The 25,365-nt window shown below is 46.4% G+C and overlaps 1 protein-coding gene across 4 annotated transcripts in view; it reads left to right on the top strand.

The window, feature by feature from the left end:
* The window catches only part of CDHR2 (cadherin related family member 2), a 67,455-nt gene that overhangs the window by 37,267 nt on the left and 4,823 nt on the right, over positions 1-25,365 (top strand). For all 4 annotated transcript variants that reach the window (XM_077326324.1, XM_077326322.1, XM_077326321.1 and 1 more), the window contains 15 exons: positions 5,336-5,575; positions 6,164-6,233; positions 9,206-9,820; positions 12,031-12,102; positions 12,569-12,618; positions 12,723-12,874; positions 13,404-13,506; positions 18,425-18,513; positions 19,910-19,993; positions 20,606-20,683; positions 20,915-20,975; positions 21,298-21,422; positions 23,138-23,251; positions 23,885-23,962; positions 24,112-24,175. In XM_077326324.1, coding sequence (XP_077182439.1) covers positions 5,336-5,575; positions 6,164-6,233; positions 9,206-9,820; positions 12,031-12,102; positions 12,569-12,618; positions 12,723-12,874; positions 13,404-13,506; positions 18,425-18,513; positions 19,910-19,993; positions 20,606-20,683; positions 20,915-20,975; positions 21,298-21,422; positions 23,138-23,251; positions 23,885-23,962; positions 24,112-24,175 — 1,995 coding nt within the window. The remainder of the gene's footprint in view (positions 1-5,335; positions 5,576-6,163; positions 6,234-9,205; positions 9,821-12,030; positions 12,103-12,568; positions 12,619-12,722; positions 12,875-13,403; positions 13,507-18,424; positions 18,514-19,909; positions 19,994-20,605; positions 20,684-20,914; positions 20,976-21,297; positions 21,423-23,137; positions 23,252-23,884; positions 23,963-24,111; positions 24,176-25,365) is intronic.

Here is a 25,365-nt window from a genome sequence, read left to right as displayed (position 1 = left end):
CCCGTTCTTGGGGTTTGAAGCTAGTAGGAGAAATAATACTGTCTATGTTAGGGACTAACAGCTTACACTTTACCATTTGTTTTTTGCCCCATCTGTCTCAACCCAAGCGTGAAACATTCCTACATGTAGAAACTGGCAACTATTTTGTCCTGAGACCAGAGAGTTAAATTCAAAATTACCTTATATATCACTAACAGTCACATTGTCCCAATAAAATACATTATGAAGAATGTGGATACACACGTTAAACAAGGTTAACATGCATAGTGAGATAAAAAACCTTTGTCCTTGTTGAGTCCAGAGTATGTCATTGTTTTGAGTGTTGTAATACCTTGCATTTCTGCAATCCCCCTTTCTAGCCTATTCTTGAAGTTCCTTTGCAATAAAACTGCTACTTTCAGGTCCCTTACTGAATGTCCTAGAAGGTTGAAGGTTTTTCTGTTTTGTGGTTTTTGATGTCAGACTGTGTCCATTGATCCTTTGGTGAAGGGTTTGACCTGTTTGCCCTATGTAGAGAACAAAGGGGCATTGTTGGCACTTGATGCCATATACAATGTTGGAACATGACATTCAATAAAGCAGTGGACCCCAACCTTTTTCGGGCTGGGGACCGACGGGCAGCGGGGATGGAGGCCTGGGGACCGGGGGGGGGGGAGGTGCAGGCACCGGCCCCCACTGCGCACCCTGGCAGCCCTTTCACCTTGCTTGCCACTCTCCAGCCTCTCCTCTTGGAGCAGCCCCTGTGCTCGGCCTGGAGTAATCTGGCGCCGGCAAACTAGCACACGATTTTTCTCAGACTAATGGGGAAGGGCTCCTCCTGGGCTTGAGGAGGCAACGGACGCTCCCGTCCGGTCCAATGAGGCGGAGGGGGCAGGGGCAGCGGCTGGCTCTGCACAACGCGCTGCATACTGGGAGGACTGGGGCGTCATGATGGCGGCGGCGGAGGCGAGAGCGCTGGGCAGGGAAGTGTGGGCTGGTACGAAATGCTTTCCTTTTAGATGACACAGAGCATGGCGCGCTGCTGGATGAGCTTTTCCAACTCGGTGTGGGTGTGGTCTGGCTCTGGAGGGCGGCGGTGGCGGCAGCTCAGACATCATGCTGCTGCCTCCCCTGGGTCTTCGCTACCCCTGTGCACCACGCCGCCTTGGTCTTGACGCTCGCTCGCACTGCGCCAACTGAACCCTCTGCCCACAAAAGCTGCTGGTGCTGGAAGCGGCGGCGCACGGGCTGGTCCGGGCAGCACGAGCTCCTCCCTCCCTTCCCCAAGTCGCTCACGCCGCCGCCTTCACTATCACCACCCGAGCGGGACCCGCAGCTGCTTATGGAGGCGCTGTTGCCTCCCGTAGCCTCCCTAGACTTGGCGGCTTAAGGTGGAGCAGGAGAATTCCCTCCGTCCCCTTCACGGCCGCGCCAGAGTGCTTTCTGGTCACCTTTGTCAGAAGCAGCCCTCGGAACAACACAAGGCAGCTCCATTTATAGCAGCAGGAGTGGATTTTGACAGGAAGTGGGAGAGAAGTTAGGAGGTTGCCTCCTCGCCTGCTATTCTTCTGCCACACTTAGGTTTGCTCCCTCGGCCTTTTCTTAATTTCTCCAAACAGCAAATACTCACCCCTTCCCCCCGCGCCCCCACCCCCAGCCGATGCAAGTCGGCAGCCAGCCCCAGTTGGTCTCGAAACCACAGCCATGCCTGTCTGCTCCTCCTTGCTCCCCCTCTGCCGAAGCGGCCAATCGCCCGCTAATGCGCCGGTGCCTCCCTCCTCGGCAGCCCGGTACTGAGGGCTTCACGACCCGGTACCGGTCCGGAGACCGCTGGTTGGGGAACACTGCAATAAGGGACCTGGCTTCCAGTTCTGGCTATCACGGACTATTTCTCCTATGTTTTTGCGAACTACAACTGAATTCAAGGGGTCTTATTGGCTGTTATAGCAAAGTATTATCATATGGCTGTATTTGGATGTTGTGACACAGTTTACTAATTTATCAGGATTAATTTAACAGAATTAACTTTTGCTTTATATTCCCATTGTCATGATGGTTCCTCAGTTCATAGTCTGCGGAAGAGTGCTGACGCTCAAAAGCTCATGCCTTGAATAAATCTTCGTTGGTCTTAAAGGTGCCACTGAACTCTGATTTTGTTTTGTTGTGCTGCTTCAGACCAACACAGCTACCAAATTGAATCTAAAAGAGAGTTGTGTGAGACTCAGCAGATATATGGAACTTTGTGAGGGAAGTGTTGTATGGAAGGGTGTGTGTGTATTTGTGGAAGAGAGAACAAGCATCTTCTTGGAAAAGAGTGACAAGTGGAGTACCCCAAGGATCTGTCCTGGAGCCTGTGTTGTTCAAGATATTTATAAATGATTTGGATGAGGGATTAGAGGGGATACTTATTAAATTTGCAGATGATACTAAACTGGGAAGGGTAGCAAACACAAGCCAAGACAGAATCAGAATACAGGATGATCTTGATAGGCTCGACAAGTGGGCTAAACTAAATAAAATGAAGTTCAATAGGGACAAATGTAAAGTTCTGCATTTAGGTAGGAAAAACCAAATACACCAATATAAGATGGGGGAGACTTGTCTTGGCAGTAGCATGTGCGAAAAGGATCTAGGAGTCTTAGTAGACCATACATTGAACATGAGTCAGCAGTGTGACTCAGTGGCTAAAAAGGCAAATGGGATTTTGGGCTGTATCAAACGGAGTATCATGTCCAGATCATGGGAGGTGATGGTACTGCTTTACTCTGCTCAGGCTAGGCCTCACTTGGAATACTGTATTCAGTTTGGGGCACCCCAGTTGAAGAGGGATGTTGACAAACTGGAACGTGTCCAGAGGAGGGCAACAAAGATGGTGAGGGGTTTGGAGACCAAGGTGTAAACTGCACGGAGCTTTTATTCCAACCCCAGATTGATTCAGTCCCTGCCCTCTACACAGAATGCGATTTCCGTTTGGATTTGGGGTGATTTAAAATTTCCTTCTACAGCAAGCAGGATTGATCCGGAGTGCCCCTACCTTTATTGTGCGATATCTTAGAGTGCTTTTAACCCTCAATATTTAAAGGCTGTTTTGAATCTGGGCTCTCCTCCTGGTAGAGGACCTGTGATTGGCCACAGGTGATCATGTGACAAACTTGCCTTAAAGGAGAAGCCCCTAATTTCTCTCAACTTCTGTCGGTCCCGGATATTTCTCCCTTCTCTGCCTTTTTCGATCCTCTCCCCCTCCCCCTCCAAGAAAAGAAAGAGGCTCCCTGCTTGGCTCCTCTCCCCCCCCTTCAAGAAAAGAAAGAGAGAGGCTTGGCTCCCCCCCCCTGAACTACCCTAATCACATGCAGAAGACTTTCCTGTTTCAATGGGGAGGGGGGGGAAGAGGAAGATCAGAGTTCAAAGCAATCTGAATTCAACAGGATTGACAATGGAATAAACAAAGGATGTGCAGACTCTGCCCAAGACATATGAAGAAAGGTTGGGGGAGCTTGGTCTGTTTAGCCTAGAGAGGAGACGACTGAGAGGGGATTTGATAACCATCTTCAAGTATTTAAAAGGTTGCCATATGGAGGATGAAGCAGAATTGCTCTCTCTTGCCCCAGACGGGCAAGAACAAATGGGATGAAATTAATTCAAAAGAAATTCCATCTAAACATCTGGAAGAAGTTCCTGACAGTTTGAGCGGTTTCTCAGTAGAACAGGCTTCCTCAGGTGGTGGGTTCTCCATCTTTGGAAATTTTTAAGCAGAGGCTAGATAGCCATAGAATCATAGAATCATAGAGTTGGAAGGGGCCATACAGGCCATCTAGTCCAACCCCCTGCTCAACGCAGGATCAGCCCAAAGCATCCTAAAGCATCCAAGAAAAGTGTGTATCCAACCTTTATTATTATTATTATTATTATTATTATTTCGATTTATTTCCCGCCACTCCCAAATGGCTCGCGGCGGGTTACAATATCTTAAAAAACCCATTAAAACTCCCATTAAAAGACTTTAAAATGTCACAACATGGCAGCACAATAATAAGATCCCCTTCCTACCCCCATTCCTAAAAAAGGGGGTGGTGGAGGAGAAGGAGGTCAACGGTGTTCAAGAAGAAGCCCAGGGGAGAGCAGTCGATGTACCCCGGCAGCCCCAGCCTCAACCATAGACCTGGCGGAAGAGCTCCGTCTTGCAGGCCCTGCGGAATGTTAAAGGGTCCCGCAGGGCCCGCAGCTCACCCGGGAGCTCATTCCACCAGGTGGGGGCCAGGACCGAAAAGGCCCTGGCCCTGGTCGAGGCTAGGCGTGCTTCCCTAGGGCCGGGAACGACCAGAAGATTCTCACTCGCAGAGCGCAGAGCCCTGCGGGGGGCATAGGGCACTAGGCGGTCCCTCAGGTATGTGGGTCCCAGCCCGCGTAAAGCCTTAAAGGTTAGAACCAGAACCTTGCTTAAAGCCTTAAAGGTTAGAACCAGAACCTTTGCTTGAAGACTGCCAGTGAGGGGGAGCTCACCACCTCCTTAGGCAGCCTATTCCACTGCTGAACTACTCTGAATGTGAAAAAATGTTTTCCTGATATCTAGCCTATATCATTGTACTTGTAGTTTAAACCCATTACTGCGTGTCCTTTCCTCTGCAGCCAATGGGAACAGCATCCTGCCCTCCTCCAAATGACAACCTTTCAAATACTTAGAGGGCCCTCTTAACCTCCTTTTCTCCAGGCTGAACATTCCCAAGTCCCTCAACCTATCTTCATAGGGCTTGGTCCCTTGGCCATTTGACAAAGAGGCTGATTCTGTGAAGGCAAAGGGGTGGCAGGTTACAGTAGATGAATGATTGGGATGTGAGTGTCCTGAATTGTGCAGGGGGTTGGACTGGATGACCCATGAGGTCCCTTCCAACTCTATTATTCTAGGATTCTATGATTCTATGTCTTTTTGGTGTGTCTTTTTGGTCTGAGAGGTCTTGTGGTTTTCAGGATCAAAAATGCTCAGCCATGATTCAGTCCACCATAGCAGGCAAGTAGGAAGAAACGTGCCCTGATCACAGCTTAAACCCCGATAACTATGGCTTTTTGAAGTGAGAAGATGAGTAGGTGTAGGAGTTAGGTTTTATACCCCACTATGCTAGGGAGTGTCAAAGTGGCTTACAATTGCCTTTTCCTTCCTCTCCCTACAACAAGCACCCTGTGAGGGCTGAGAGACCTGTGACTGGCCCAAGGTGACCCAACAGGCTTCATGTGGAAGAATAGAGAACCAAACTTGTTTCTCCAGATTAGATTCTGCATCTCTTAACCACTACACCACACTGGCTCTCATGTGTATTCCATCTCACTAAATGTTGCTCACAGCTCCAATGTTTATTCCCAGGCCACTGACAAAGATGATCCAGAGACTAATAATGGCCGCTTGATGTTTGAGATTGTGCCAGGGAGCTTCAGCAGGAATTTCACAATTGACCCAAAGACAGGGGAGCTGATCAGCAGAGGGCCCCTGGACCGAGAGGCAATTCCCAAGGAGCTTGGTGGCAACATGATGGTGACGGTGCTTGTGCATGATCTGGGCATCCCACAGTTGAACACCACAGTCAATGTCACCATCAATGTGGAGGTAATTATGTTCCCTGATAGAAGTTTACTGGGAAAGGGATGCTTAGAAAGGACTGCTGGATTAGTGCATATAAACTGCAATCTTAGTCTTGCTTGGATACAGTAATCCAGTTTTCAGCCAGTGGTGTGTGTGTGCATGTGCAAACACACATAGCATCCATATCCATGCTCAGCCCTGGACACTTACTCTTTTTATGAGGCAGGCAGGGTAGCCATGCTATGGGACTCTTAACATCTGGGCCATCCCTGCCTATCTGTAGAATATCAGGTTGCCAACCTCCAGCTGGTGGCTTGGGATCTCCTGGGATTTCAACAGGTCTCCAGGTGACAGCGATCAGTTCACCTACAGAAAATGGCTGCCGTGGGAGGTGGACTATATGGCATTAGACTCTGCTGAAGTATCTCCTCTCGTAAGCCCTGGATTCCTCAGGCTCTACCCCAAAATCTCCAGATATTTCCCAGCCCCAGGAGAACATAATCCTACCATAAATGCCTGTACTTGTGCCAGTGTTCTTGAGAAACTCCAGGTTGTCTTAAGCATAGCATGAAATTGGACGTGACATTCCTGTTACACACCTATTCTTTTTAGGACAAAAATGACAATGCTCCCAGATTCAACAGCTCGCAGTACGTCTTCTCTGTTCAAGAGGGTTTGCCAGGTATGATATGTCTCTGACCTTTGATCTGGAAAATGAATCCAGAATATATCTGGGGTGGGTGATGTGTTCATTTTTCAGCATTTGTATCTTACTTTTCTCACAACCTCAACTGGCTGACAAAATAATAATTCTTTATAATTTTTTTTTAAAAAAACAATAATGCTAAGAACTACACAACAACTTAATGTAACCAAGTTTATGATGTAACTAGCAGAAAAGCTTGTTGTATCTCGGAATACAACGGGAGCTAGGCCACACACACCCTCCTGGGCAGGCTAGGCCAGGCTTAGAAAGGCCTCAGCAGGCCTTTTCAGGGTGGGGAAGGAGGTGCTGGGAGGCAGTCCACTCCTCCTCCTGCTGCTCAGGGTAGTGGGAGCGCTGGCAGAGTCTCCCTACCCCCCCCAGGCCTACCCTCCAGCCCTCCACCCTCTCTCCAAGTTCCTGCTTACCAGGCTGAAATGGAGGGGGATGTGACCAGGGGTGGGACATCCTTCCTGATTGGCCTTTGGTTGGCAGATGGCCAATCAGGAATGGTGCAGCCAGGACAGCCAACCTGATTAATGGTTAGACGGTGAGTCCCAGCTCCTCCCAGCACCCATTACCAGCTTTATTAATGTTAACAGATTTGATTGAAAATGATAATTTGATTTAAATCATTCTGGAAAAGCAACATTTTGCAGACTTCATTAAAAATAAGCAAGCCTCCTTGAGGATGGAATTTTCTAATGAAGGAACTACTGTGATTAAGGCCCTCTGTACCCTCACTGACTTTCATGACCTGATTGTTGGCAATGAGAACTGAACTGAGATTTTAAGGAGCAAGAGGCTTAGCTATTCTCTTAGAAATGCTGAGCCTAGGCTGTTTATGGCTTAATAGTAATTTAAATTAATTTTAATAGCATTTAATATACTATTAAATTTAATTAATTTTAATAGTATTTAATATTTTGCCTTTTAATTTTATAAAATCTGTTGTTATCTATTGTACTTGTTTCCTGACATTTCTCTTTGGACTCTGGGCAGGATACATCATAGTGAAACATATAAAAATAATATATAAATAGAGTAAAGGTGTCCCCTGTGCAAGCACCGGGTCATGTCTGACCCTTGGGGTGACGCCCTCCAGCGTTTTCATGGCAGACTCAATACGGGGTGGTTTGCCAGTGCCTTCCCCAGTCATTACCGTTTACCCCCCAGCAAGCTGGGTACTCATTTTACCGACCTCGGAAGGATGGAAGGCTGAGTCAACCTTGAGCCGGCTGCTGGGATTGAACTCCCAGCCTTATGGGCAAAGCTTTCAGACGGCTGCCTTACCACTCTGCGCCACAAGAGGCTCATATAAATAGAGTACATATTAAATAAAATATCTAAAACATCTAAAAATAATTGAATCATTAATTGCCTATTCTGATAAGTAAAATGGCAAAGAAGGAGAAAGGGGGCAGAGGAGGTCTTACTGGCCCCAGGTGATATTTAAGTGGGGCTTACTGAGCTCCAACTCCATTCAGCGATGCTTTAGGCCTCAGCCAGAGGTCTGGTGGAACAGCTGTATTCTACAAGCCCTGCAGAACCATTTGAGGTCCCTCAGGGCTCTGATCTCCTTTGGAAAAACATTCTACGAGGCTGGAGTCAGGGCCAAAATGGTCCTGGCTCTGGTTGCGGCTAGTCTGATCTTCTTGGGGCTGGGGACCCTAAGCAAATTTTGCTAGCCCCATCTAAATGCCCTTTGGGGGGAATACAGGGAGAGGTGGCTCCGCAGGTACAATGGTTCCAGACCATTTAGTTCATGACCAGAACCTTGAATCAGATTTGGCCTCCAATCTGGAGCCAATGCACAGCCACATTTTTTGACCAGTTGGAGTTTCTGAAGCAGCTTCAAGGGTAGCCCTGCATACAGCAAGTTGCAATAATCTGGTCTGGAGGTGACCATTGCATGGATCACAGTGGTTACTTTGGATGTTGATAGACAGGATGCTGTTGCACCTGGTGGAGAAGATAAAAGGCCAGGTGAACAACATTTGCGATCTGGGCCTCCATAGACTTCCCGAGTCACATCCAGGTTCTTGACAGTTCCCAACAGTGTTCATTGGACACCATCAAGGGCTGGGAGTTGTAGCAGCCCATCTAAGGTATGCCAGCCCAACTTGAGGACTTCTGTCTTAGCTGGATTCAGCTGCAGCCAACTCCACTTGACCTGATCTGCCACAGCCTCTGGCAGGGAGTCTAGACAGATGGCCATCCATCAACAGGTATAGCCCAAAGTTCCAGGTCAGTTGGGCAAGAGGATGCATGTAGATGTTAAATAACGTTGGGGAGAGAACAGTTCCCTGCACAACCCCACACATCAGGGCATGTTACTGAAAGGCTCTCTTCCCTAGCATCATCCTCTGGCCTCAGCCTTGAACTCCCATGTTCGTTAGGTAGCGGGCCCATGATCATCTGTATCAAATGCTGCTGTCAGATATAATTTATAACAACTGACCCACCTAGATCCAGGCAGTTCCAGAGATTGTCCATGGGGGCAAACACAGCTGTCTCCACCCCATTGCCAGGTCAGAAGCTAGAATGAAATGGATCAACAGCCGATGTTTCTTCTAGAAAACTGTAATTTTTCAGCAACCACATACTCAATTACCCTACCCAGAAATCGCAAGTGTGAGACTGGGTGGTACTTGGCTGGGTCAGATGGATCCAGTGATGTTTCCTCTAATGCAGCTCATTGTGGACACCATCTTATTATGTAATGGCTCGAACAATGAATAAGTAGGATATCCATGTGATTGAAACAGCACAAAACTGAAACTATAATGAGACTTTCAGGCAAGGGGAAATGCGGTAGCACAAGAACCAAGAAGCATGTGACTGGCTGCTTTTATAAATTTTGTTTTTAATGCATATGGGTATGGGGTTGTCTTATTAAGACCCAGGAGGAAATACTGTGTCAGTTGTTCTAACTAAACTTCCATCTCTAGGAATCTCCGTGGGCACTGTGGAAGCTACAGATACTGACCAGACGGAAATAAACTACCGCATCTCATTCCGTATTGAAAGCAATACAGGCTCAAACAATTTCCTGATCCTTTCTAGTCGCCTGAGGGCTGGCTGGTACCAGGGGAACTTGCGGTTAGATCCAGACATTGCTCTCGACTATGACCGGCTGCAGCAGAAGCTCTTCCATCTGACAGTGCAGGCCGAGAATTCAGACTTCGGTGGAGCTGTGGACATTGCCACTGCCCTGGTGCAGGTGCAGGTGCTAGACGTCAATGATGAACCCCCAGCCATTGTGCCATCCCCACCAAATGACATCAGAGTCTTGGAGAACCTCACCCTGCATGAGTGGGTTGCCACGCTGCAGGCCACAGACATGGATACGAAGCATTTGCTGGTATTCCAGGAGTTAGGTGTCACATGTTTCAATCGTTCTGTCAACGTAGGCAACGTGTGCCATGACTGGTTCCGCTTGGAGCCCAATGGTTCTCTTGTTGCGAACTCTTCAGAGATAGACTACGAGGTTTGTGACCAGGTAGAACTCAAACTGCGTGTCAAGGATAAGTTCACACAGGTGGGGGACCCCTACAGTGGAAATGGTAAGGATCCTGCAATGCTTGGCTGTACACCTCTTCCTGAAATTCGAACTTATGTGACTTGCTTCCATTCCTCATCATCTGTCCTATCTTCCTTCTCCAGCTAGGTACTTTGTATCCCAGCAAGAGATGCTTTAGAACAGTGGTCCCCAACCTTTTTATCACCGGGGACCACTCAACGCTTGACAATTTTACTGAGGCCCGGTGTGTGTGTGTGTGTGTGTGGGGGGGGGTAGTGTACTCCTCTACTCTCAACCACTGCCCTAACACTCTCTGATCGCTATGGTAATGTTTAAACATCCCTTTAAAATAAGATACAGACACGCCACAACAATGAACATAAGGAACATTTTATTTTCATGGAAATTTTAACTCATGACAATGACAAATCAATGGGAACCCTGAGCTTGTTCCTCTGCAACTAGATAGTCCCATCTGGGAGTGATGGGAGACAATGACACCCGAAGTGTGTTGTAAAGGGCTGGGGGGGGATGAAGTAAAGGGCCGGGGGGGGGGAGAAGGTGTCCTTCACGGCCCACCTCCAATTAGTCGATGGACCACATGTGGTTCGCGGCCCACAGGTTGGGGATCGCTACTTTAGAAAGCCTTGCTATCAACTGCTCAGTTGTCGTAGAAATGGAAGTAGAAGGAGATGATAGATTTGCTGATTAGGGGATTGGAGACTAAGCCTTATTATGAATAAAAGCTGTGGGAGCTGGGAATGATCAGCCTGGATAAGAGGTGGTTGAAGGGATATGGTTCTTTTCAAGTTGATAGTAGAGGACAAGACTTGTAATAGTGAATTCAGATTACAGTTGGAGAGATATTGACAGGATATTAGGATTGTTTATTTATCATATGGCGTATGTAGTATGGCCAGGAACTCTGAGGATTGTCTGATAGCTAAGCAAGGGACATTCAGAGGTGGTTGGCCATTTCCTTCCTATGCATGATGACCCCTAGTGTTCTTTGGAGGAACTCCATTGAAATCCTTGGAGGTCTCCCATCCAAATACTAGCCAAGCTCAGCCCTGCCTGGGCTATCCAGGACAGGGCAGGATATTAGGGGGGAAATCTAGCAATAAAGGCAGCTCATTGATGAAACCCAGAATGTAGTGGGTTCTCCTGCCTCACAAGTGTTGATGTGCAAATTGGATGATGATTTGTCATGGATGCTTTAGGGCTTTCTGCCTGGTGCTGGGGGGTTGGACTGGATGGTCTTTAGGCCCCTTCCAGTTTTTTGATACTATGATTTTCTAGCCTCTCTTAAAGCCTGTGTTTATGGTATGAAAAACTTGCTGAGAGCAATAAGAAGGAGGAGCAGAAATGGTCCGTAGTACCTAGACTGGTTTTTCAGAGGCTCATCTTCTTAAGGCACATCCTCCCTGCCCCCCCGCCCCCCCATCTCTTCATGAGGTGCCACTGGATGACACAGTGGTATAATTCAACTTGGGATGTTGCTGGATTCTTACAAGGCAGGAGTTTGCAGAGGAGGAGACTTAAGCACAACATGCTTGGAAGTAAGGTTGTCAGCCTCCAGGTGGGACCTGGAGATCTTGCAGAACTTGAACGGATCCCCAGTCTACAGATATTAGCTGTCCTGGAGAAAATGGCTGCTTTGAAAGGCAGGGTCTATGGCACTCTACCTCACTCTGCTCCCAACCTGGAGCTTCCCTGGCTAATATTTTTCCCTCTCTTCCAGAAATTGATTCTCATCACAGAGCCCTATTGGGAGAAAAAAATTGCTGCAGAAAACTGTGTTGGAGGGATGGGTGTGTATCAGTGCTTCAGTTGCCCAACCAAGCTGCATTTTCAGTCTCTAGTGTAATCCCCTATATCTTATAGGGATTTGGCAGTTACCCAACTAGACAGATGGGTTTGCCACCATGACATCGGGTTTCAGTGTTCAGAGTAGTGGCTGCAGGGGAAAGCACAGACACTCTGGATAAGCATCGTTTCACCTAGATGTTTCACCTAGATGTCCCAACGCTTCATGCAAGAAAATGACAGCACAGGAATACTGATAGCAACTTCAGGAAAACCTGTGTTTGTGTTGTGGACTGACTGGAGACAAGCCTAGGCAGAGGGCATGATGTCTTCCTTCTCATTAAGCAGAGGACTGGGGCTGTGCCTCATACCTGGGTGGGCAGGTGGAAGGCATGCAGAGCAATGACTCCTCTCCTGTCCTGTGCTTTGCTTTCTTTTAAAAAACAGAGACCTTAAGGATCATAATCGGTGATGTGAATGACAACCCTCCAGTGTTCCTTCCTATCACCAATGCTTTTGGTGAGTAAAGCATGTCCAGTAATCAAGATGTGCAATTGCTACCCCCTAACAGGGAAGAAGACTGGAACAGACTGTTTTAAAGCTTTAATTGTGCCCAGAACTGACGGGAATTCTCTCAAAGGCAGGGATTTCCTTTTTGGCGCTGACCATCAACCCTTTCTCTTCTGTGCATCTCTAATGAATCATAACTGATTGCCATTCTCAGAAAACTCTAGCTTTAGTTGAATACCTGATCTTCTCCTCTCCCCTACACAACAGTTAGACAAGGAGTAATCAGCCCTCTTTGCATCTCACAAGTTCTAGCCAAGGCAAAGAAGAGCCCCCTGAAGAGTCAGTGCACAGAAGTGCATGCTCAGGGGCACATGCTAACTGCCTCCTTGTAACATGCAGTCAGGGGTAGAACACAGGAGGTCATTCCCAGCATGTCATGCATACATTATCTGATCTGTCTGGTGTTTTGTTTCAGTGGTTATTCCAGAGATCTCTGCAGTGAATCTGCAAGTGGCTGAAGTTAGGGTAAGAAATTCTGGCCGATTTTGCCACATGTGCATGTGCCAGTGGTGGAAATTGCCCTCTGGTGCTGGGAAGTTAGTGCACTTTTTTCTTTCTCCTGTTCTTAGGCTGCAGATGCTGATTCAGGGGAGAACAGAGTGATCACATTTGCCATCTCCAATGTAGTTTTCATCTCTGACAACGGGCAGGTCCAAGTCCTTGAAAATCTTTTTAAGGTGTTAACAATGGCAGAAAAGGACCTCTACCTTGGGAACATTCTGTAAGTGATTTCATCTTGGAAGCTTTGTGCCACTCACATTGGTGATCATTAAACAGGCAGTTTAGGAAGGGAAAGGATTATAAAAGGGGAGTTGGGAGGTGGTCCCTAAGAGACAGAAAACATTGGGAAGACGAAGTATTTGCTAGTCATTTGGACTCAAATACAAGTCTAATAATACCTGCATGTGACCAGTGGCATTGTGTTCCCAGCATCCTTTTCAGAAAGGTAACATAGGCAAGGAAAGATTAGTACCACAAACTGCTTTTCTTTTCTGGCGGGTGTATGGAGTGGTCAGTGAGACTTCTGATCCTGTGTCTCAGAGGGATCCTCCAGTTATGTGGACAAGATATTAAGAGAAAAAAACAGATGGATAGATGGATGTCTGTAAATCCTCCTCAGGTTTGAAGCAAAGTAATAACAGGCATTTCTGCAAGGGCTCTGCAAGAAGGAGATGAAGGCAAGTCTGTACACCAGCTAGGAGCTACAGTCTTTATTGTCCACCTTACTAACGTCTCTGTTGTTCTCATAGAGTTGCAAGCAACCTTGATACTTCCTTGAAAGGTCAGTACCAGCTGAAAGTAGAAGCTAAAGATGGTGGGAAGTCTCCACTGAGCTCTTCAACATCACTGGACGTAAGAATGCTGTCCTGTCTAACCCGCTTCCTCTCAGCCCGCAACTACATGTGACTTACTTTTAAGAACTCTGTTTCCACACAGATACTTTGCTACACCTTGACTTCCTTACAGAAATATTTGGGGGGGAGGGAGGGACTTCCACACTATGTCATTCTCTTTTTGTGCTGCTTTTGCCCCCCTCCCCCATTTTGCTGCAGTCTTTCTCAGTCCCAATCCTTGCAGCAACCTGTTAGAAGAAAAATGCTTTAGGACACCATGTGGATGACAAGGTGTGCAGTATTGCAGGCCCTGACTCCATTGATACCATTTTTATCCCTATTTTTATCATATATGCCCTAAACAGCTTGTCAGACTTTTAATTTTTTTTAATACAGACTGGTAGTTAGAATATTTGTTTGTTTGTTTATTTATTTATTTATTTGCTTATTTATTTATATTTTTATACCGCCCTTCCCTATGGCTCTGGGTGGTCTACAGAAAACATTTCAGAACATTTACATGGAACAGTATCAGTATCAATCTGTAACTGCTCTGCAGGAGTGGTATTAATAATTCACTAAGGGCCCTTGGGGCAGGACCTATCCATGATGGGGAGGGCGCCCATTGGTCCCTTCCCCCCGGATTGACAACTGGAGGGCCCAATCGCCAGGCCCCTCACTGACAAATCGGCAGGCAAGAAGCGCCTGCCAACCTGCCCCCCCCACATGGGTCGCCTTGCCCTGCCACCTCCATTACCCTGCAGGCAAGCAAGGTAGGCGGCGGTCCGGGCGGCCCCCTGAGCTTCAGCCTGGCAAAGGGACAGCCCTGCAGCCACGGCAGGGCTGTCCCTTTGCCGCCCCAGCATCTCCGGATCCGGCCAGGAGGCTGACGGGCCTGTCAAGCTTTGGGGCAGCAAAGCAATAACAACAATAACATTCCAACTCAAACTAGAATAGTATTTCGACAACAATAACTTTGACACTCCCTTGGTAGGTTCGACCTCTCAGTCTGGGAGGACGGGACCTGTAGATGTTATGGGTCAGTCGGCCTCAAGCAAATGCCTGGTGGAAGAGCTCCTTTTTGCAGGTCCTGCAAAGTTGTGGAAGTTCCAGCAGGGCCCTGATTTCTTCAGAGTGTTCATTCCACCAGGTGGGGTTACTTTACCTGTAACCTGGAATGTAATAGTGGATGGATATGAACTGTTCAGAAAAAACAGAATAGATCGAAGAGGTGCAGGAGTGGCACTGTATGACTGTTTATGCACTGGAGGTTTCATGCCGGGCTGCAGGCTGGAGTTTTAGTTGTGGCAGGTTGCCCAACCTCTCCTGCACTCACATGGGGAAGCATTTGGCCCGGTGCATCTCATCCACCCCCGATTTGTGTTACTGCATGGAAGCTGGGGCAGTGAAGTTCCCAGTGCATAAACGGTCTATGTGAGGAAAGGGCTTACCTGTCAGGAAATTCTAGGAGAGTATATCTACAGTGGAAAGCATCTGGGTGAAAATAAGCGTGGTGGTTGGTGTCTGCTACCTACTGCCTGACCAACGAGAAGATGTGGATGCTGCACTTTGTGAGCAGCTTGAGAAAATATCCAAGCGGCAGGACCTTGTCATCATGGGTGACTTCAATTTCCCAGATGTGTGCTGGGAAACAAACTATGCGAAGCGTCCTCAGTCATGAAACTTTCTGACCTGCCTGGCTGACAATTTCATTTATCAAATGGTAGATGAACCCACAAGAGGTTCAGCCATACTTGACTTAATACTGACGAACAGGCAAGAGTTGGTGGATGAGGTGAAGGAGGTGGGGACCCTAGGAAGCTTGTAGCCAGACGCGGATGTTGGATTTTCGTAGGGCAAACTTTAATAAACTCAGAGACATGATGAGTGTCATACCATGGACGAGAATGCTGGAAGGGAAGGGAGCATGTGAAGGGTGGGCACTACTCAAACAAGAGCTATTGCATACTCAATCAATGACTATCCCAGAAAGACCAAAACACTGCAGGAGCTCTAAGAAGCCTATTTGGATGAACAGAGAACTTCAAGAGGAACTAAGAAAGAAAAGGAAAATGTTCAGGAAATGGAGGGAAGGACAGAGCTCTAAAGAAGAGTACCTACAGTTACTAGGCACTGTAGATCAATCATCAGAAAGGCCAATGCTGAGAGTGAGCTAAGATTGGCCAGGGAAGCCCACTGCAACAAGAAAAGATTTTTCAGTTATGTGAGCAGCAAACGTAAAGTAAAGGAGGCAATAGGTCCACTGTTGAGTGCGGATGGACAAACTCTAACGGAAGATGCAGAGAAAGCAGAAAGGCTTAGCGCCTATTTTACATCTGTTTTTTCCCACAGGTCAAAGGGTTTAGGCACATCTAGAGATGGCAGTAGTCAAAGGATAGTGTCTGGGTGGCAGGTTGACATGGATAGAGAGGTTGTTGAGAGGCATTTAGCTGCACTGGATGAGTTCATATCCCCTGGGCCAGATGAAATGCACCCGAGAGTGCTCAAAGAACTTTCCGGAGAACTTGCAGAACCCTTGTCCATCATCTTTGGGACCTCTTTAAGGACTGGAGATGTCCCGGAGGACTGGAAGAGAGCAAACGTTATTCCGATCTTCAAAAAAGGGAGGAAGGATGACCCGGGAAACTACAGACCAGTGAGTCTGACCTTTGTTGTGGGGATGATAATTAAGCAGATATTAAAGGGAGCGATCTGCAAACATCTGGAGGACAATTTGGTGATCCAAGGAAGTCAGCATGGATTTGTCTCCAACAGGTCCTGTCAGACCAACCTGGTTTCCTTTTTTGACCAAGTGACAGGTTTGCTGGATCGTGGAAATTCAGTTGATGTCGTTTACTTGGATTTTAGTAAAGCTTTTGACAAGGTTCCCCATGATGTTCTGATGGATAAGTTGAAGGATCGCAATCTGGATTTTCAGATAGTTAGGTGGATAGGGAATTGGTTAGAGAACCGCACTCAAAGAGTTGTTGTCAATGGTGTTTCATCAGACTGGAGAGAGGTGAGTAGCGGGGTACCTCAGGGCTCGGTGCTCGGCCCGGTACTTTTTAACATATTTATTAATGATCTAGATGAGGGGGTGGAGGGACTACTCATCAAGTTTGCAGATGACACCAAATTGGGAGGACTGGCAAATACTCCGGAAGATAGAGACAAAGTTCAACGAAATCTGAACACAATGGAAAAATGGGCAAATGAGAACAAGATGCAATTTAATAAAGATAAGTGTAAAGTTCTGCATCTGGGTCAGAAAAATGAAAAGCATGCCTACTGGATGGGGGATACGCTTCTAGGTAGCACTGTGTGTGAACGAGACCTTGGGGTACTTGTGGATTGTAAACTAAACATGAGCAGGCACTGTGATGCAGCGGTAAAAAAGGCAAATGCCATTTTGGGCTTTATCAACAGGGGCATCACATCAGAATCACAAGGTGTCATAGTCCCATTGTATACTGCACTGGTCAGACCACACGTGGAGTACTGTGTACAGTTCTGGAGGCCTCACTTCAAGAAGGACGTAGATAAAATTGAAAGGGTACAGAGGAGAGTGACGAAGATGATCTGGGGCCAAGGGACCAAGCCCTATGAAGATAGGTTGAGGGACTTGGAATGTTCAGCCTGGAGAAAAGGAGGTTGAGAGAGGACATGATAGCCCTCTTTAAGTATTTGAAAGGTTGTCACTTGGAGGAGGGCAGGATGCTGTTTCTGTTGGCTGCAGAGGAGAGAACACGCAGTAATGGGTTTAAACTTCCAGTACAACGATATTGGCTAGATATCAGGAAAAAATTTTTCACAGTCAGAGTAGTTCAGCAGTGGAATAGGCTGCCTAAGGAGGTGGTGAGCTCCCCCTCACTGGCAGTCTTCAAACAAAGGTTGGATACACACTTTTCTTGGATGCTTTAGGATGCTTAGGGCTAATCCTGCGTTGAGCAGGGGGTTGATGGCCTGTATGGCCCCTTCCAACTCTATGATTCTTCCAACTCTATGATTCTATGATTCTAACCTATCCTAGTTAAAAAGCTATAAAGGCCTAAGTTACTGCTTTCCTCTGGTTTAACAGTTCCTTGTGGCATGGACTAGATGGAGTCTCAGTATAAAAGCTAGCCCTTCTCAACTTGGCAAGTGGAAGATGCTCCAGTGAAAGATAAGCAAGAGAAAGTGAAATGATGATTAATCTTTTATTTACTTTTATCTGTCTTTCATTAGCATTCTGATGTGCGTAGGGAGTGCAGCCCCAACTTATTGAAATACTGAAGGGAATTCAAGGGTAGAGGGTGTTTCTCCACAAAGGGAAAGGTTGCACCTTTCCCCTTATTATTCTGCAATGGAAAAAGCTAGTGACCTATTTTTTAAAAAAAGAAATCCATGTTTTAGTAGGTTGTGGCAATAGTTATAGTTGTCTAGTAGTTCCTGATTTTTTTTTACAAAGCCCTTTGGTGGTATGTGGGGGGGGCAGGTGGCTACTAGGGGCTTAGGCAAGGAATGTGTGGGGATGCTCTCTTGCCATTGCAAATTCCTCTGCCTTCACAGCAACAACCAGAGCTGTACGGGGAATCGTCTCCATGTGGGAACAACCTCTTCAGGCTGTTTCATGTTATAGATTGTATTATTGTCTTATTTTGAGCCAAGTCACAAATTTCTTGGTGCCATACCTGGTTGCTTAAATTAAGCCTCTGCTGTGGAAAAAGTAACCCATTTTTAATTAGATAGAGGCCCTCATGTAACTTATTGGTTCTGCTGTGGCAGCCATGAAAATTGAGCAAAGGTATTACAGACCTGGCAATGTTGCCATGTTAATTTATGCATTTTTGTGCCTGTTTTTAACTGTCATATCTTCTTTATAATTAGGCTCTGTTCTAATGCTGTTTGGGGATTGAACTTCTGCTGAACGGTCTCTCTCTCTCTCTCTCTTTCCCCAGATCTTTACTGTAGACAAGAGCTACCGAGTTGGGCTGCAGTTTGACACAGGTTTGCCGGAAGTGCAGGCCAACTTAGGCCAAATCAAAGTGTACGACATCTGTTTCTTCTCATCTAGTGGCTGACTCCTGGGAGAGATGCTTTTGCAGGGCGAGTGGCAAAAGTCACAGAAAGACCAGGCTGTCAGGGAATGGGCTGGGTTACAAGTTGATATTTGAAGTCTAAGACAGATAATGTGGGGAGGGAATTCATTTGTTGTTAAATAGCACAAATTCTATCCTCACAGTTCTGGAGATTTTTTTTTAATTTGACATATAGGCAATCATAGCAAGGGGAGGCCTTGGCTCCCTTTCTCAGTCATGTAGAGCAGGGCATGTCAATATCCCTGGCCTACCTACTGTCTGCATCTACACTCTGTTGATTATATATTCCTGATTCTATGAACATTTGCATGCTGCAATCAGAACTTATTGAAAAAGGGGGGATTCTTTACATAAATTACTCTGAGCAATGTATTAGGTTTCTTCACTACCAAATTATAGATTATTTTCCAATTTAGATTAAATCCCCTTCTGTTTATGGGTTTTTCAACTGCTGAGGGGACTAATATAGGGATACAGCAATACTTTATTTTAGTCTGTTCTCACAAAAAGCAACTCATCAAAGGAATGGGCTACCAAGGAAACCTATAGGATCAGTCTTAGTGGAAGTTCTCAAATATAACAGGCTAAGCATCTCTCACGGACGCTTCAGATACAGGCTGTTCTGCTTAGTAACTGTATTTTTTCACTTGTGGAACAAATAGGAGCTTTGAGAGGCAATTTAAATCTAAAATTATGGAGGGGAAAAGACTGAATACACACATCAACCTTACCAATGCTTCCACAATCCACTTCAGCTCTCCCCACCAGAACCTTCAGTTTGATGACTTTGATCTAATATATATATTTAATCATCCTGAAGATACTGATCTTGGATATCTCACCAACAAGGATCTCAAAAAAGAATCTTTCAAACTACCTGAACCTTTAAACTAGATATGCCAGGGCCTGAAACAGGGGGCTGTTTATATGCCAACCAGATGGTCTACATGTCTCTCCTCTAAAATAGGAATCTGCCTCAAAATCTCTCAAGAAGCCAAATTTGCAAGCATAGTTTCTTTTGTAGCTCAACCCATTACAGATAATTGAAGTATAAAAAACATTTGACTAAATGCATGTTAGCTTTCTCTCTTGGAACATGGATGGTATTAGTTTTTAGCTACTGGCTGCTAAAGTTTGCTGCCCACATTTGATTGGGTGCTTTCTGTAAGCTCTGCTGTATTGGTATCCCAGCTGTGTCTTCAGGTCAGTTGAAGTATTGATTCTTCGATGCACTGAGCTAAACAATGAGATGTAATAAGAAGGGAGCATAAGTCGGGATGTTGTGAGAGTGTGTGACTCACGGTCATGGTGATAGCTTGTCTCCTTTTCCTCTGCTGCTTCCAGGGCTCTGACCATGGCCACCAAGTCAACAATCCACGTGGTAACAATCAAGTCTTTAGAGAACTCATCCACTTCCAAATCTAACAGGTGACTGGGTTAAAAGGAAGTAACAGGAAATGGGTTGGGTCAGGCCAAGGAGGACAGCTTGAAGAGGAACTGATATATGGGGAACTGATGTGTATGATGTGTATGAGTTGTGATGGTTGTTGCTGCTACAGATAGCAGAGGTGCCACTGAAAGTAATAATTGGGGAGAAAGGTGGAGTATAGCTGCTCAACCTAAGCCTGTCTATTATTGGCTTATGGCTTGTGGTAATGAAGCAGGGTTGTTAGGAGACTATTTTGAGAGATGTAAGCTTTCGGTGGGGACAGATATTTCCATGTGGCTGACATTTATGAAGTATTGTCACTCTTTAGTTGTTGGAAAATGTATATGCTGCCTTCCCAGGTAATATGCGTGAGGCAGCTCATAGGAAAAAACTGTATGATAAAATTATAAACACCACATAATTTATCAATATCGAAAACAAGCTTTCTCTCTAACGCTGATTCATAAGGACTTGGCTGTGTTTGCAGAGAATGGTCAATGGTCAAACCATTTGCTGGTTGTTGGCTCCTTGTCTTCAAAGGGCCTGGGAAGATGCCCATCCTGATGCCCTCAGCATGTTTGTCTCATACGTCATTATCTCATGCCCTGTAGGGCCACAAGGAAGATGCTGATGGAGGCGTACTTTGTCTACAGCAATGGCTCTGCTCTGATGTATGAAACTGTCATTACGTGAGTGAGAGATGGCTCTGGGGCTGATGGGTGGAGAGGCACCCAGCCAAAGTCTAGGATATTTCTGTGAGTCCAGGGGGCAGAGAGGCAGAAGTTGGGAAGGGAAATCAGAACTAGGTGGAAGAGTCTAAGAGAAGGCTTGGGCAGCAGTTTGCATGACAAGGCAGAGGAAGGCCAAGAGGAAGTGATGGAAGGTTCTTCCAGCTAATCTCTAAACTGTCTTCTCTGCAGGCTTATCCAGAGCAACACAGAGGCCCTATCACAACTGCTCAGCCTAGGCCTGTCTATTATTGTAAGTTCACAGCTGAGTCCTACTAATGTTCCCAAACACAGAGAGTAGCCCTGGGGAATTTTTGACATATGCTTCCCAGGCTAACCCAGGAGAGTCTATTGGGGCAGGTACATTTTAGGCTGAATAAGATAAACAATTAATGGAGAGCCATTCAGATGAAGCTATTACTTGTGTATAAATGGGCAATCATCCAAAAAGTAATGTGTTGTATCTGGGGGTGATATAGGGGAGGGGCTTGTATATATCTGAGCTACGTTCGTGACATAATGTACACGTAAGTACTTGCTAAGCCAGATGAGTGATACAGTTGGGTATATCCCAGGGCCCTGTGGATGTGCCAGAAACCAACACAGAGAAGGAGCTGTTCGGTGTCATTGCGGGCCTGGCTGGGGCAGTGTTGCTTATACTCTTCATCATGATCATAACCTTGATGAGCATCAGGAAAAGGTACAAAAATCCCTACCCTACTTCTACCAAAACATATAGTAGAGACAACATCTTCCATGTATTAACTGCATTCAGTCCAATGCTATTTCTGCCCAGGTCTGCAAGTTGCCTAGCCTTTCTGTTCTGTTGCACTGCATAAAATGCACTGGTTCAAAAGGAGAGTGGGGAAGAATGTCAGATTACTATCTGGGAGACCTGGTTTTGAATCCTCACTTGTGCCATAGAAGCTTGTTGAGTGATCTTGAGCCGTGTTCTTTCATCCTAAAATACGTCATAGGGTTGTTGCAGGGATAAAATGGAGGTCAGAAGAACTCGGTGAGCCACTTTGGGTCCCATTTGGACCCAGCCTGGTGGAACACTCTGACGAAGGAGATCAAAGACCTGCAGGACCTTAGTCAGTACCGCAGCTGTTCAGCCAGGCCTATGGTTGAGGCCGAAAGAACTTGAATCCTGACCTTCTTGCCAGAAACCCACCAGATCTCAACTAGGGTCCTGTGACTTCCTTCTCACTTTCTCCTATAGGATTAAGACAATTAGCAATTTAGTGTTTGATTGTGGTTTTAGTGTTTTTTAATCTATTGATTTATTTCAGTTCCTAAATTGTATATTACTAGCAAGAAAGCCCGCTGCAGCCATAAATGCAGTGGGTGCTAGCAGGGTGGTGGGGGGAAGGCAGCGGGGGCAGGGAAAGGCAGTTCTTGGAAGGTGCATAGCAGCCTCCCAGCCCCTCTCTCACCTTCTGCGGCCAAGGTGCAGGGGCGAGCACATGGTGGCCTTGGGGCTGGCGCTCCTCGGTATTGCCACTGCTAGTGCTACCTTGCTGCCTCTGGTGGCACCTTGCTGCCACCGCCTCACACATTCCTCCACCGCGTCAGAGACTCTGCTGATGCCTTGCTGCCTCACCGCCACCTCACCTCCACTGCCTCACCTCCTCGCAGCCTACACCGCCACCTCACTGCTGCCACCTTGCAGCCTGTGCCGCCTCTCTTCCTGTGCCACTGCCTCATAGCCTATGCTGCCTCTCCACCTCGGCACCGCCTTGCAGGCGCTGGCAGTGGGCAGGTGGAGCGGCGGGCTGGCCAGGGCTCATTGGCGGCTGGGGAGTGTGTGGCTGCAAGGCAGCATGCGAGCCTCGTGGCCTGATTTTGGGGGCAGATTGGCCCGTGGAGTGGAAGCTGTGTCTGGACACCCAGACAAGGCCTGGACACCGCTCCACCCATAGTTCTCAATTATATAGAAGAGCCACTATGTGGTACATTGATATGATTTGTATTGTTGTGAAGCTGCCCTGAGTCTCTGGAGAGACGGCAGCAAATAAATGTAATAATCAATCCACTGGGGAGAAAGGTAGAGGCACAAATTAGATAAATTAATTTTTAAAAAAGACAACTTGTGGCACCTTCAAGACTAATCAGGTGTATGGTGCTATACTTTTTCATAGACCAGAAGCCACCTCATTAGAAATGCTTGAGTCTACCAACATTTATGCCACAAGAAATGTGTTAGGTTTTAAGTGTTTTTGCAGTAGAATACTACAGCTACCCTGCTGGAATTTACACCTTGAAAGCTACTTTACCTGTATCCATCATGCAGTGTCACCTTTCTGCAGTTAAGGACTCCATTCCCTCATGAGCTTCTGGCTATGTGGCATTCCCAGATAGCATTTCCCTGGGCTTTCCCCCATCATTCTCTCTCTTGCCCTTTTCTTATTGCAGTTACGTGAGGAAGCTGAAGGCCCTGAAAGCTCTTAAGGTGGCTTCAAATTTCTCAGTGAGTGCTCCACAGCAGGGACCTGCTATTCCTGGGACCAACAAATACAACACAGAAGGGTATGCGTGGAGGGGCAAGGAGGGAAAGAAAGACTTGCTGGGCTGAAAAGTGGAATAAATTCGTTTTAATAGCATATAACTTGCATTGAGCTCCAGAGAAGTAAAATCTGAAAGAAATGTCAGCTCCTGCTAGCCAGATTGTCCATAGGAACTGAATCTGCCCTCCAGAATACAAGGTGCTGAGTTGAATATGTGATGCATAAAAATACACCAGGTGTCTACAGACAAATCTGGCGATGGGTTGATGTGACTAGAATCTGCAATGCTGCGATGGGAGGACTATGACCTGATACCCAGGGGGCAACTTGACCATTAGGCAGCTCTAGCAAAGCATTGTTAAGTCTCTCTTTGTTGTTTCTAGTCCTCCTGTACAAAACAGGCTGGGAAAATTAAAAACAGAAACTGCTGGTTGCCTTGGCTAGAGGCGATCCGTCTTGTGCGACGCCAGAAAGTTGTTGCTGTGTTGAGTGCCTTCAATTCAGAGGCAATCAACAATGAATTGTATACACATCTGTTGCACTTAGCGTAAGTGGTGGTTGTCAGATGTTATGCTGTGGATTTATGTACTAGCTGTCTGAATGCATGATATGGTCTGGATGTGTAGCTGCTAAGAATATTCGCCATTTTTCCTAGAAACCCTGTGCTCGGTTTCTCCTTGGACCCCTCGGCCCCCCTGGACTTTGAGGACACCACCAGCTATGATGCAGTGAGGTACAACTATAAATATTACCTTTTTGAGTCTCTCTATTGCATTGTGACTAAGTTGACCTACTTTCCTTCTAAATACTGTGTTTCAAAGCCCTCCAAATCTACTGGAGTCTGCACTTCAAAATCATTCAAACGGATTTATTTTTTTACAGCCTGAACTCCCTGGATGAAAACACAGTCGATGCTCCAGTAAATAGTTCAGACACTCCTATAAAGGTGAGCACACCATAAATTAGCCTTGTTCCTTCCTTCTGGCTTATGTATATCCTGCCATTTAATAACAGCAGTCCAGCAGCAGTATTTGATCAGGACCTACAAGCCCATGAATAGACATTTCTGTGCCTGAAAACTGAGAGGGAGGGCGTACTTTTCTTGATTGTCCTGAGCCCATGACATTTCCTGCTGTGCCATGTAACAAGAATCAGGAAAGAGAAGTAAATGAGAAGCCATTGAAGACTGCCACATTATGAACATTAGTTCATTAGGGGAAGCCAAGATTCCTATAGATTTAGCTTTCTCATTACAGTACCTGTGGGAGAATCACAGGGAATAATTTGGTCACAAGGACAGTGTATGTGAGAGAGAATGATCTAAGATGCATAAGTATGCTCAACCCAGGGTTTGTGAATGGCTCTTATGCCTTTCCATGAATAATGGCAAGAGTTTAATCTGGGCCATCGTGTGGAGGAGTGCAGCCCCAATAGCTGCATCATGGCTCTGTTGCAACACTGCTGAGCAACAAACAAACAGGGCTTCCATCTGTCCTCCTCTGAACAGATAAATTAGTTAATGGTTCTAAATGTGGTCCAGTAGCTGATGACAGTCAGGAGCCCAAGGAGAGCATTCCCCAAGCTCCTTAATAACATTAAGGTTGGAAAGGATACAATGCCTGCAAGTCCTTTGTACTTGAGAGGCGGGGCTTCCTTCCCTTCTTCCTGTCAAAGATCCTTTGGCCTGTCACCTTGAATACTACTGGGCAGTATGTCCTAATAAAGACTGCTCCTCTCCCTTCCCCCATAAGCCTTCAGCATTACTTGTTATGATAAAAGTCCAGCTCAGACAGGTGCAGATGCTTCACTAGACCCCCCCACCTCCTCAATTCACTACAGTAAGAGGCAGCACAAGCCATGATGCACACACACAGCAAGAGGCCTCTGTACTATGCAGCTAAAGTTTACTTAACTGTATTTGGCTTTCTATAAAACTAACAAAGGACCAGCAATCTCTTAAAACCAACAGCTTGGAAAAACCCACATTGATTTGTTGAGCTGTAAAATTAGGTCTCTGGATTCCCTGACAAGGATGTACAAATGAAACCATCACACTGCTCTTCTTCTCTCATCTCCCTGCTGAACTGTCCAATGAAACCCATTCTACTCTTGCATGTAGCTTTGCTGGGATATGTC

The sequence above is a fragment of the Paroedura picta genome, chromosome 3 (genome assembly GCF_049243985.1).
Source record: "Paroedura picta isolate Pp20150507F chromosome 3, Ppicta_v3.0, whole genome shotgun sequence".
NCBI lineage: Eukaryota > Metazoa > Chordata > Lepidosauria > Squamata > Gekkonidae > Paroedura > Paroedura picta.
This window is presented reverse-complemented; position numbering and strand designations above follow the sequence as displayed.